Source organism: Pagrus major, chromosome 22, assembly GCF_040436345.1.
Source record: "Pagrus major chromosome 22, Pma_NU_1.0".
Taxonomy (NCBI): Eukaryota; Metazoa; Chordata; class Actinopteri; order Spariformes; family Sparidae; genus Pagrus; species Pagrus major.
This window is the reverse complement of record NC_133236.1, coordinates 24,893,194-24,907,152: the sequence shown is the minus strand read 5'-3', so window position 1 is coordinate 24,907,152 and position 13,959 is coordinate 24,893,194. Positions and strand designations below refer to the sequence as shown.

The 13,959-nt window shown below is 41.4% G+C and overlaps 2 protein-coding genes across 2 annotated transcripts; one reads left to right on the top strand and one right to left on the bottom strand.

Moving 5' to 3' along the window:
* Window positions 1–4,245: 4,245 nt before the first annotated feature.
* rps29 (ribosomal protein S29) lies at window positions 4,246–5,690 on the bottom strand. Its single transcript, XM_073492846.1, has 3 exons — window positions 5,596–5,690; window positions 5,024–5,123; window positions 4,246–4,361 (listed from the first exon to the last, which is right to left on the bottom strand). The coding sequence occupies exons 1-3, from the start codon at window positions 5,655–5,657 to the stop codon at window positions 4,353–4,355; spliced, it is 171 nt and encodes a 56-aa protein (XP_073348947.1). The 5' UTR covers window positions 5,658–5,690; the 3' UTR covers window positions 4,246–4,352.
* A 1,382-nt stretch (window positions 5,691–7,072) lies between these two features.
* On the top strand, window positions 7,073–11,019 carry mgat2 (alpha-1,6-mannosyl-glycoprotein 2-beta-N-acetylglucosaminyltransferase). The gene is made up of 2 exons (XM_073492746.1): window positions 7,073–7,201; window positions 9,218–11,019. Exon 2 carries the CDS (start codon window positions 9,474–9,476, stop codon window positions 10,878–10,880), a length of 1,407 nt encoding a protein of 468 aa, XP_073348847.1. The 5' UTR covers window positions 7,073–7,201; window positions 9,218–9,473; the 3' UTR covers window positions 10,881–11,019.
* The last annotated feature ends 2,940 nt before the right edge of the window (window positions 11,020–13,959 follow it).

Sequence of the window (13,959 nt, the reverse complement as noted above, 5' to 3'; positions counted from 1 at the left end):
AGGGAGCACACTGAAACAGGGGAAATATCCTAGAAAGCGCTGTGTTCTGGTGATGTTTGATGGCTAAAGATACTGCTGTTTTCCTGTAAAAATAAATAAATAACTGCATTACTGAGGATTTTCCTAACCTATCCACATACTTTTGAAAGAAAATGAGGATATAGCGACCAAAACATCCGGCAATTATCAATACTTAGAGCTGCTTACACCGTAGCCTGCATAATTTCACAGTGAGAACAAACTGTTCCTGCCTTTACTGTTGCTTCTTGTTTTTTTTTTTCAATTAATCTTTCTGTTTGTTCTGTCTGTGTCCAGCGGCTGCACTTTTTTGCTTTCCTTTATTTGCCCTCACTCAGCCAACAACGATCCCTCTCAGTCGAAATTGAAGGAGAACGTGTGTGTTTGCTCGCAGGCCTTTTGAGGAACCTTGCAGCGAGAAGTGCCTCTTGGTCTAACAATTGAAAAGCAGGCAAGCCAAGCAGAATGTTTCCATGCCAACAGCGCGCCGTAACATCTTCAATTCACTTATTTTTCCCTATAATCTCAGAGATGGATGGGAGAACCTCTGCGACGTGGCTGGCAGTCAGTCGGAGAAGCTACTTGGACTCGGGGGCCCCCCCGAGCCATGGCACAAGCTCTCCCTTCTGATATGCGCCGTCTGACTAGTGTTTTATTCAGGTTTACTTCCAATGTTAACATGTGGTTGTACCCACAAAGTGTGCTCTCTAATATATTTATAAGGGGGAGTGCGCACAGGCTAAACATGCACACATGGATGCACACAGACAGGTCTTTCACTTCTGCAGGAAACTGATTTCTTTTTTTCCTTCACATCTGCAACAGCAATACTGCAACGCACAAGCATCCACTGTTGGGGCACTGGCCTCGTCATGTCATTGAAGTAAAGAGGAATAAATAATGTTGGCTGCAAGATGTACTATTAGCTGCACTGATCAGTGTTTTTATGAAATATTAAAAGATGACGTGTGAAATCGGTGTCTCGTGGTGACTCAAACATGCAGCTTTACTGAGCTGTTTTAGCCTCTTTTAGCCCCCTTGTTTTGATTTTGTGGTCGCTCCACGCATTTACTTACGGACCAGGCTTAAGACTTGAAATTGCGGGGTTTGAAAGAAACTGGCATTTATGAGGGAAAGACCTCAGAACACAGCGTTTTGTCATGTTACAAAAAGTCTTCTGTAGAGTAAAGGACAACATCAAATATGTACTTTTTGCAAGTTACCTCAAAATGTTATGAGCGTATGAATAAAAATATTAAGGATTGAATAATATCGTCACTTATTAGTATTTCACAGCATTCTTGCTTTTTCTAAGCCGATTTTGGGAGGACGGCTTGTGTTAAACAAAGCGAGAAAGCAGAATTTAGTTTCCTTTCTCAAACTTGGTCACGACAACCAAACATCAGCCAGTCCCATTCGATTCATTTATATTCAGCACAACTAAAAAGTTCTGCCGGTGCTGGCAATTATGTCAGTGATTTGTTAAGGGTTTGGAAAGTCTCATCAGTGAAATAATTAGAGAACAATATGGGTTTAAAAAAGTGTACACATCTTGCATATCCCATGTGTCAGCCACATGAGGTCTGATTTAAGGGTCCAGCCTTGGTCCTCCACTGCTTATATCTGTGAGTAGACTGCAGAAACTGAGGTTCACATGTCCCCAGCAACTGGCCTGACCACACAAAGGCACTGAACAAGAAAGAGCCTTCTTGAGGAGACTCGGGTCGGATGAAACAGACTTTTCAACTTGTCCTATCAAGCGGTTGTCTTGGCCGTGGTGTTGCTGAGGAGGCAGCATAACAAGAGCATTAATACAGTGGTGAGAAAAAAAAAATGAAAGTGAACATCAAAGACAACACCTTCCTGCCGCCTCCATGGTGGACTGATGCAACATGGAGCACTTGTGTGTTCAGCTCACTCTGTCCGACCAGCCCCTCCGACAGCCTTAAAGCACACACGATCCTCTTTATGCATATTAGTTTGTGCTTATATAATACACACATAAAGTATTCATGTACACAGTTACAATGCACATACGGTGCATCCGTTCAAAGACTTTGGTGAAATGATGGTGCCCATGTTTGATTCCTCATGTACTTATAAGTGTTAGCTCTAAAGTGTACATCCTGTCTTTTTTGTGACATTTATTCATTTTGCACGTACATTGAGTTTCCAGTGACTCATTATAAAAAGGTGCTACATTTCCAATCTTGTGCACTGCTGTTCTTTCCCATTCGTCTTATCATTTTTTTAATACAGTATGTTCCCGCGCTGCAGCTGCAGGTCGTGTGTTCCTGTAACCTTCACTTTGCTGTGGTTTTTATTTATTCTTTTGGCGCAGTTCAATTTCCCCACTGGGATCATTAAAGTTCCATCTTAATCCCGCTGTGCACAAAGAGATGTGTTGCTGCTTATGATAAACAGGACTTTGCAAAAAACACCATTTATTTGTTGCCTCGGATTAAATGGGACCAAACCCAAACCTCCGGGTGATAAATCATCAAAGTGCAAGGCGTGATATAAATACACACGGTAGATTCTGCATGAATCACAGTTAACGTGTCAGATGAGTGTTGAAAAATATATTAAAATGACCACGTGTGCCCTTTTCAACCTGTCTTCAAGAGTCCTATTCAAAAACCTGTATGCAACCTCACATTGACCATACACTGAGTGGCAGACGAGGCCTTGAGATGATGATAAGGGGGTTAAAATGGCTGGTTATCTGCATATGATTAATACTGAAGAACATCTGAATGCATAAATGGCATTTCATTGGCCATTTTCATTCGTGCTGGTCTTGAATCATGAATGTGAAGTGCTGCTGCCATCTAGTGCTCCACACTTAACCTTGAAGCCAGAAGGGAGAAAAAAAAAGGACATGAATTACCACCTACCAGGGGAGGAATGCTGACTACTGATCTGAGAGTGCACAAAACTCTTCTGATCACTACTCAGTCTCCAGGACAACAGCTGATGGGCTGGTGCTTATGCTGTGCTCACTCAATATTTCAAGTTTGGTAGCCAGGGTCACAAGGCACTAAGCAATTAAGCGCACTGCAGGGGACCTATTAGATTTCACTCGTTTTGAACAGGTCCAATATCTCAGCAGGTTACCAATTTGAGGATGTGAGGGGGGCGAGTCGTTTCATGTGAACTCATGCCGGCTTGGAAATTAATCAGTTCCTCTTTACTGCAGTGCCATTTATTATTATATAGACAGCTGCAGGGGTCCACTGTACCTCTTCTGTTCTTGTAAAATAGCTCTTTAAGGGTCGTTGACAAAGAAAGGTGACTGTTTGATCACCAAATGGCCTCAAAGTTCAGTTTTCTAATGGCTAGATTTTCAAATGGTCTGGTTTTCAGCTATACTTTTCACTCATTTCAAAACTTATCTCCCTTGGGGTTTCCTACCAATTATACGGATGCCTTTAGATATTACCCAAGATGTGAAACAAAAAACATCTTTTAGAAGTGATGTTCTACACCTTATTACGGTGTGTATTTAGACTTTTTGCATTTTGTCAGTAGTGTAATTTAAATGTTGAAGCAGTTTCTACAAGGAGTGTTTACCTTCCAGATATTTGTTCAAAGGATTTATCGGGCAACTTGTGTACAATGAGTGCTTCCTATTTGGGACCTTATGCTCTAAACCTTAAAGACAAATTTAAAAAAGGTCCATCCAACCATCATGGGAGCTTTAAGAAAGCAATTACCTGATTTTTTTTTATTAATCAATTACATGAATGTTTTCTAAATTCAAGACTTGTGCTCTGGTGAAAAATCAGCATGTTACTTCTACAACTGCTAACAGATGTTGCTTATGTTTATAACTACTGAAGCACACAGGATACATTTTAAGTTTGTGTATTAAAAATTGAGTGACAACAGCTAACAACCCTGTGTTTATGTACTCTCGTCTTTAAATTCTGACATTTAAGCCTTAGTCTGTTTCTCACCAACGCTCACTTTCGCTGTCACAGTTTAAGTGCATTGCATCTTGTAGTTTTGAAAGCCGTCATTACAGACACACACACACACACACTGGAATTGATAATTAGCCAGGACAGTTAGACTGCCACATTTACAGACGTGTCTATGACTGTGCCCTCACTAACTTTTAACAGTATGAAAATTATGAATCAGCCCTGTGTATTACTAAGAACCTTTATCCAGCATCATGTGTAAAAAACAAAACAAACCATGCATGAATAAAAACACAATAGATTAAGCTTGGACAAAAAACACATTTATTTGCAGTGCTGAATTATCCCATCTTGGCCAGCCTTCCAGAGATCACTTGACCCATCTGAGGAGGTGTCAGGGCGAGACATCTAGTCCAGCTGTGTGAAAAACAAAGTAAATCAAGACATTAGTTCAGATGAAACGTAGTAAGCTTTATCGCTCCGAGTTCATCATACATTCATACAAACTAAAAACTGACAACACTTAACAGGGATGCACTACCAAATGACAACTGATGAAAACCTGATGCATAACATTTTAAAACCAGTTCCTTAAAACTGAAGTTTGAGAGAACTACTGTCTTCACTAATATCCTGTGTCCGCCTGCTTTTGTCTGTACTCACGCTGTTTTGTCTGTTCAAATGCTTGTGTGTTTTAATGTGCTAAAATGCTGATGTGCTTAGTGATTACTTATCCTCGTGTGTTGTGTTTTCATGCCATTAACCTGCCAGGGACAGCTGTCATGGTCTGGAGTAGTGGCTGTCTTATTTCTGCTCGAGTTGTGTTTTTAGTCTGCAGTTCAAAATTAGCCTGTATGGCTAACCTGGCACATTTATGATAGACTTTGGTGCTCATGTTAATGTGCATTGTCCCTTCTTTCTATAAAATAAAAGCTAAACATTAGAAATACTCTGGTCATGCTTCACCTACACTTCAACAACAGTCTTTGCAATGAACCTTAACTAAGCCAAACCTTTTGCTGTGTTGTGAAACATAATCTCATTAATTAATTGAGGGTAAAAAGCTCATTATCACTTGCCTTGACGAAGCCGATGTCCTTAGCGTACTGCCTGAAGCACTGGCGGCACATGTTGAGCCCGTATTTACGGATCAGACCGTGTCTGTTCGAGCATACCCGGCTGAAATAAAAAAAATAATAATAATGGGTTAATCTTATTATCTTTACATGAGTGTAACATATGTCCAGCCATCATTCATGCGGAAGTTCACGCTAGCTCAGAGTTCAGTTGGCGTGCCTCTGTCTGAGCATCCCCGCTAACACTAAACACTTCCTTAAATCATTTTTAAACACCGTGAGGCAAATACACAAGGAAAGAAACTGCACAATTCGTATTTGGAAAATGTTACCAGCTTTTTGGAGAATAAAACCACAATAGCGTAGTTTCAAACAATGACCGGCTAGCTACACCATGCTAGCGCTACTAAGCTAACAGGGAGCATCCATCCTCCACCGCCATATTAGCTGAGGAGCAGCCTCCATGCGGTGCTCTTTTCAGCATTAATTCTCAAGTCCTTTCGGCCACAAACTCCTCAAAACCGACTCGCTTCGGCACATATATCGACAATCGACACATTTAGCTCGGTACTGACCAGGATCTGGATCCCTGACCGAATTTTCTGGGGTGACTCCAATAGAGCTGCTGGTGGCCCATCTTGTCTCTTTCGCTCGAGCGTCGGAAAGGAAGACGGACTGACGCGCATGCGCCAATGAAGCGTTCAGAGGCGGCGCTTCCGGTGGAGGTTTGTTGCGTGGCGCCCCCTGGTGTCGGAGAGAGCCGCTGCAGGGAGCCGCACGGCCTGCTGGTGGCGTTACAGTGGAGGCAGGGATGAGTGGAAAACCAGCAAATATGAGTTAACTGCGCAGGGAAAAGACAAAGTACAGGTTGAATATGATGACAAATATTTTTCATACGTTCAGATCTTGAATAAGCCTCATTTGGGCACATTTTTTATTGTGACTGACACGTTTACTACATTTAAACAGGACAATATTGTCTTTAAAAGAGAATATTTTATACCAAATATGAGAGTGGATGCAAAAGGAGTTTTTACCCTATTTATTACCATTTCTGACAGGAAATATTAACCAAAAGATATTTTTTTAACATCAAATACCAGAATTTAATTTAAAAAAAATCACATTGTTAAAAATATTAAAACAATACAAACTGATAATAAACCGTTTCACCTACGAGACTTGAAGTAGACAAAGTTACAGATTTATGGGCACTTACATCATCAGTCCATACTGTATTTCTTACTTGTTCTGGTTGAAAACAAGCTACTAAAGCAAATTATAATAACTAAAATTATCCAGGTATAACAGTAAAATACCTGTAAACTGCATGGTTAAGCCTTATAAGTATAGGGGTGTCAATTACTGAATAAGTGTATAAAAGACCATGATTTGTAAACTTTACTGTTTGTGATCACTGCTATTGCTATTATTATGACTGATGTGTTGTTGTTTGTTTTATTTTCATGTGTTTGTGTCTCATTTTGTGGCTTTCATAATGTCTCAATTGTAAATTTTAGTTGTGATGAAGGATTTAATTAAAAGTTACTACTGGACATTATTATTATTATTATTATTATTATTATTATTATTATTATTATTATTATTATTATTAACAATAGGCTACTTAATAAACTTCTACAGTAGACTTTTTTACAGCATCCATTGTGCTTTTACAAGGATATATTTTCAGATAAATATAAATATATGCCCTTATATAAAGTATTGATTGCTCTGTTTTCCATCTGAAGGAGTCAGTCTGGGCTGTGTGAACTGACCACTTTCACTTGAGGAGCACAATGTGAGCAAAAATCCTGTTTTTAAGGTGGATTTTCCATGTTTAAAAAAAAAAAAAAAATCTATACATCAAGCCTCGGTGTGACTTAAAGGTGTAGTAAACCTATTTTCGCCTGTAATGAGCCCAGAAACAGTGTCAGCAGCAGCAGCGGGGGCACATGATATGATATTTAAGGTGTCTCGGCTGCCCCCCCCCCACCCCCCCGCTGGACCGGTGCATTGTGGGACAGCGGCAGGCAGTGGTTCCGTATTTGGGATTTTTTGTTGCAGCTAGCTGGCAGTCGCGTCTCCATGCAGCCCGCTGGAAGGTATGGAGGAGAGCAGGGGGACTCTTCCTTCCCGATGATTCCCGCTGAAAGCACCGCACGGCTGCCCCAGTTTTAGGTCAGTACCGCCGGCAGTGAACGCGGTTGTTGCGGTGGTTTTTTACGCCATGGACGCTGCCGTTTGTTGACGGTTGAGGTTTCGCTTGTAAGTTGCTAGCCGAAGCTAACTTACTGTTAGCATCTTTTTTTTTTTTTTTGGTTTGTTTGTTTTTTTGTTAAAAAAAGCGGAGATTTTAGACGTTAACTGTTGTTTTCGGTCGCTGCGGGAGCATTATTACATATCGGCGGCGGCGGTGGAGGTGGTGGTGGAGGGGGGAGATGAGGAAAAAAAACACGGGCGACGAGATGTCACGGTAAAATCGATGAAAGCTGGCGGAGGCTCGGTGTGCCTGGCGGCGGCCAACACAGGACCGCAAACTAACGCTTAGTGAGAATATTTTGCACATTTACACGATAGGCAGAGACACTTTTAGATTAAAGCTGCTCGGGTTATGGTGGAAAAAAAATAAGCACAGTGGGTTGAGACAGCTGTACTTTCAGCTACGGAACAAACGCTTCACTTCATTTGACAAATGTATGGAAACCATTGAACATAGAAAAAGACGTATAGACACAGCTACTCACTGTAAACCTAGATATATTGGGCTAGTCAGGCATAAACTAGCCTTTACTCAAGTATTATAATGTGATGGTGCATGCTCACTGCTAGCATTTTGTTTACTTTGTTGTATTTTTATAGCAGCTGCCACAGACTAATAGGGAAATCACCGAATAATAGGGAAATCCAGACTAATAGGGAAATCACAGACTAATAGGCAAATCCAGATGCCTAACCCAGGCAGGGTATGGTGATCATTCAGCTGAGGAGTCTCCAGGCAGGCAGGTAAGACAGATAAAAGGGTCAGGTAGGAAGCCAGAGAGAGAGAGACCACTAACTCGATAACAAATAAAAAATGGAGGTGTGTTCAGCAGATGTGAGCAGAAAAAGGGGGGGTGATCAATAATGATAATGCAGTTAGGAACAGATTTATGCAGGGTAAAATATAGATGGCATGGGGCGACGATCAGCTGATAATACAAGTAGAGAGGAGAGCGAAGCACGTTGTAAACCACGTTTGTGGTTTTCATTAGTCTTTCTCAAAGTGACCAGCGTCCCTTTTTATATGAAATTAAATCATTTCTGTTGTTGTAAGTGCACTTCCATTAGAGCCGGATGATTCAGCAGAGTCATCATTATATGATCTTTATGATGTTATCGTCTTACAAATTTCTGCTGTCCATATTAAAATCCAGCTAAATTGGAGTTTTTAGCTTGTTTTCTCGCTTCCCACTGCATGTCAAGGTCTTCATCAGCAAATGCAGTTTGCTCAGTTGTGGCGCCGAAACAATTGACAGAAATTATGATTGCAATATGATTCATAATTAGTGCAAATTGCCATTTTCGCATCCCTATTTTCATATTTGCTGAAAAAAACAATTAAAATCATGACGATGTGAACGTTTGGGGCATCTCTGCTGCGCCACAGTTCTTCATTATAATGCTGTTATTAATATTTCAGTAGATTGTTCAGCCCTAGAAACAATTGATTATTTCATTAGTTGAAACACTGAAAATTAATCGGCATTAACAGTAGTTTAATCGTATCATTAGTTGATCAAACAAAATTGCCCAGCATTTGTCTGTTCTAGCTCTCAGAACGGTTGCTGGGATTTTTGCTTTGCCTTTCCATACACCCACCCCAGTCACAGCCTGTTCACCCTGCTGCTGTCTGACAAAAGATACAGAAGTATCTGCTGTCGTACCATCAGACGACAGAGCAGCGTCTTTCCTCAGGCTGCGAGACTCTCAAACTCATCCTCCGCACTCCACCATAAAAAATAGTTTCTCTTGTGTAGCATAAAGAGACTACAACGTGCATTTCGTTGTACAACCCCGTGTTGTAGAATGACAAATAAATGAACCTTGATTGTGACATATGTGTCAGGTATAATCATTATTAAGACTGTGATAGTGATTTCAATCATACTGCCACAATGCACCTAACATTATTTATTGATTTTATGTTTTGTTTAGGTGGTTCATGCTCACTGCTACCCTGCTGCCTCCCAGTTACCGTCATGCCTTATGGAATATTCATCCGCCATCAATGACATTCCAGCTGGATCCATGTTTACAACAACAGTTCATTTTGCCAACAATTAGCCCCATAACAGCTTCTTTTTAATCCGGCTTGCTCCCCGTGCAAAGCACATCACCGCAGCTGCAAAACTGTGCTTCTTGTTTCACTACAATCGACTTCTCTCCCTTCGCAAGAGGCTGACCCCCTATCATGAGATTCCGAATCTACAAGAGGAAGGTGGTGATACTGACTCTGGTGGTTGTCATCTGTGGCCTAGCTTTCTGGAGCAGCGGAAGGCAGAAGAAGAACGACGGTGGGTCGTTCCCCAAGGAAGCGGAGATGGTGAGGAGAAGTAGCAGCATTAGCAGCAGCAGCAGTAGCGTCAACAATCCTGTCCAGGTGCAAGTCACACCTGCAGTCAGCCGGGCACCTGTTCCACCTCCTATTATACAAGCAAATGACACACATCAGGAAAAAGCAAAGGAAAAAGAGAAGATATCCAAGCCAGAGGTAGATAATACCACTTTAGTCTACCGTGGCATTGTCTTCCAGCTCAACTTCGACCAGACAGTAAGAAATGAGGAAAAGTTTAAAGCGGCGCGGCAGAAGGACGATCTGGTTGTGGTGGTTCAGGTCCATAACCGACCAGACTACCTTAAGCTATTAGTGGACAGTTTGCGGAAGGCCAAAGGTGTGGAGGGCATACTGCTGATATTCAGCCATGACTTCTGGTCCCCTGAGATAAATAAAGTGGTGGCCTCTGTTGACTTTTGTCAGGTACTTCAGATTTTCTTCCCCTTCAGCATCCAGCTGTACCCTCAGGAGTTTCCTGGACACGACCCCAAGGACTGCCCAAGAGACATTCCCAAAAAAGACGCCTTAAAGCTGGGTTGCATCAACGCAGAGTACCCCGACTCGTTTGGCCACTACCGTGAGGCAAAGTTTTCCCAGACCAAGCACCACTGGTGGTGGAAGCTGCACTTTGTATGGGACAGAGTCCGGGCTCTGAAGGACCACAAGGGTCTGGTTCTGCTGATAGAGGAGGACCACTTCATGTCCCCGGACTTTATCCACCTCTTAAAGCTCATGTCGGCTCTCAAAAGGGAGCAGTGCACTGACTGCGACATCCTCTCTTTGGGGAGCTACAGCCACATCGGCTACTCCAGCAAAGCAAATAAGGTGGAGGTGAAGGCCTGGAAGTCCACTGAGCACAACATGGGGATGGCTCTGAGCAGAGAGACGTACCAGAAGCTCATCCAGTGCACCGATACGTTCTGCACTTACGACGACTACAACTGGGACTGGTCCTTACAACACCTGACTGTATCCTGCCTGCCCTCCTACTGGAAGGTAATGGTGAGTGAGGCGCCGCGGATTTTCCACGCCGGTGACTGCGGCATGCACCACAAGAAGGTTTCTTGCATGCCGATGAGTCAGAAAACGAAGATAGAGAACATCCTACAGAGCAGCGGGAACCAGCTGTTCCCAAAGAACCTCCTGATAGCAAAGAGACTGCCAGCCAACGGGGCCGGAGGGGTGGCCCCGCACGTGAAAAACGGGGGCTGGGGAGATATCAGGGACCATGAACTCTGCAAGAGTTATGTTCGATTACAGTGACCTTAATTGCTACTATTATATATTATTGTCTCTTTTGCATCCTCTATAAAGAAAAAAGCCTTTTAAAAGTAAATCTTTATGGACTATTCTTCATATTGCCTGTTTTATTGGACTGTTCTAAATAAAGACGAATGTTGGATTTTTGGCTTCTTTAACACAAATATGTCTTTACATCGAATTATTTAAGTGATTCCTTGCAAGCCTGCTTTGTTTTGTAAGTTGTCATTAATAATATACTAAACGATATATTGTTGTGTTTTCTCTAAGAGGGTTTTTCTTTAAGTTACCAAAATATTATAAAACATCTCCTGAACAGTAGTAAAATGGGAAGAGAAGGCAAGTGCTCATCAGGGCAGTCATAACTTTGGTGAATCTGTGGATTTAGCAATCCCACTGTGCATGCATAATTAATCTGCAGATATTTATATCACACAAAATTGCTGAGATCAAAGGAGATCCTTAGAGACACCTTGTTCCATTTAAATAATCTCCCACTTAACTTATTTTCAACAGGTTTTCTAGAGCACACCAAGAGTCTTATTAGTCCTGTGACAGCACAAAGGATGTCACCTTCGGGACACAGCATTAATAAACATGCTGGTGATACTTTACATTACGGGGAACATAGTATAAACTACAGTGGGTTTTTGTTTTGAGAAAGAGAGTGTGTTCAGTGCAGTCCATTTGTTTTATTTTGTTGCAATGCATCACTGTCCAGCGCAACACTAAAGGGGAGAATATGCCAACTCAGGCACCTGTGTCTTTGTGCAGAGATTTTGATTTCACAGATAAATGCACACGATGCACCTGGAGAGATCCCAAGACACCGATACAACTTTCTTGTCTGTGCTGTTGTTGTTCAAGATGCATTTACATTTTAAGTGCTTAGACCTCAGCTCGGTATCGATGGTTTCCGCTGAGGACCGAGCTCAGTGGCTTCTCTGAAGCTGCATTGATTCCCTCCGTCCCCCCATCCCCCCTCTGGCGATGTTCAACAATCAGTACTGCACACTGTTCAAAATCTGAAATAACTGCAGAGTTATTGCTGACTGGGCCCTCCACACAGTTCATATCAAATAAAGACTCTGCTGGAGGCCTTTAAGAGGCTCAGCCCTCAACATAAAATACCCAAACATTGCATGAATTAAATATGACATGCTAAATGTAAGACATACGTATATCCTGAGTGCATCTGCTCTGTAAGACAAACGTTCAAGACAGAGCAACACTGATAGCCTAACAAAGGTCCCTCTGTGGTGAACTGTCTCTGCAGGGTAAGAAGTCTCATTTTATTTCCTATCTGTGAACTTTAATTCCTAATGCAGTGTGAAGACGTGACTCTGGGACTGCTGTGCCGAGGTCATGTGACTGATTGTGCAGCTGCTCCCATGGTGGCGGCCCAATTATTGGGCCCACATCTCAAGGGAAACGCGGCTGAGAATAGACTAGAGAATGGGAGGAAGTGGCACTGTGCTCTTGATTCCTGGTGACTAATGGTGAACTGAAGCTGGAGCCCTCGAAACTGTAATATACTGTTGCCTTTTGAGAGCGCTCCACTTAGTTTGATATTTTAGGGCAAGAATGAACAGAAAAGACACTCTTTGTAATAAAGTCAGTTTAAGATAAACTTTTTTTTTTTTGTCGAACAGCCAGGCTGAGGGAAATAGAGGTTTCTGTTATACTTATATAAAAATTGACCTGTGATGTGCCTGAACCACAGGGCGACTCATTCCTCTGAAGTTATTCTTGTAAAAGTAGAAAATGTGTGGATTTTCACTCATATGTGGAATAATAAGCTCCTGTAGCATTCAATTCATTCATTCAGTCAAAACACAGTCTTTACAGTGTAATAATAAGTGGTTTTAATGATAGATTGATTCCATAATTAAGTGCTCAAAAGGCAAAATTAATGCTAAAGCAGCCATAATCACTACTTTGTGTTAACAATCACTCTTGGAACATTTTGATGTCATTAAAGGATTTATTTAAAAAAAAGGTAGTTATCAAAAAATGAAAATAATAATAATATACTTTATGTCTGTTGCACCTTTTAAAACCAAAGTTACAAGGTGCTTCACAAAACAAAAAACTAAATTATTAGTCCATATGGAAAGGAGGGTGAATTTTCACCAACCACTGATATATATATATTTTAATTTATTAATTAAAATGGGATCTTGGAGCTTCCGAAGACTTGAATTACGCCAGGACGATCTGTGTGGCACCTTGTAATGATTATTATTCGGTTGTTTTTTAAGTTTTAAAAGAAGTCCCCAGCTGTTTTGTGGCCCGCGAAACTTGACCCGACTTTTCATCGGCATGGAGGTGAGTAGATAATGACTGAAGTTTCATATTTGGGGCGAGCTCATCCCTTTGTCTTATCGTTTTGATTTTCCAGCCAAAACTTTTTCTAGTTTATTCTTTTTTGCTCTCATGGCGTCCCTGTTGGCAGGCAGCTGTTAGCTTAAAAAAGCTAACTACTACTTGATAACTGACTATGTGCTACCAAACAGCAAACAGATGTGGTTAGCAGAGACGGTAGAACATTTAGCAGAAAAAATTTGAACGAAAAGGAGAAGGAAAATTGGAAAATTGGTTCTCAGCGAGACGACTCAAAATGTACGCTAATGTTGCTCTGTAACAGTCAAAGGTGTTTGCTAACAAGTTCGCCATATCATCTTTAAACTTCATGGCGTTGCATTCAAGGGTTGGTTTTGCCATGTAGCCAAAAAAACGGTTATTTTGAGGTTAAAAGATTTGAATGTGAGTATTTCAGTGGTTTAGCCTATTAGCACCTCCTTACGTTTAGCAGTAGGAGGCTTTGGTTTTGTAGATGCAAACATCTGTGCACCCTTATAGACTGTACCTATGTTTTTTCCTATCCCTAACTTTCCTAGATACACAGATAATTATTGATTTTTAATTGACAAGGAGCTGGGTAGAACAGTAAGTATACGCTGGAGTCCATGCTATCTGTTTGCCAAATGCCAATACATCCACTTTGGAGAAGGAGCTTGAATTCCAGTGTCCCATTTCATTTATCACCCAAGTCATTATCCCCACTTCCTCCTTCATTTCT

Coding starts and splice junctions, on each gene's coding strand:
- rps29 (XM_073492846.1), bottom strand. CDS start 5,657: ATGGGCCACCAGCAGCTCTATTGGAGTCACCCCAGAAAATTCGGTCAG. Junction 5,124..5,595: donor GGTCAGGGATCCAGATCCTG/GTCAGTACCGAG, acceptor TTTTTATTTCAG/CCGGGTATGCTCGAACAGAC.
- mgat2 (XM_073492746.1), top strand. CDS start 9,474: ATGAGATTCCGAATCTACAAGAGGAAGGTGGTGATACTGACTCTGGTG.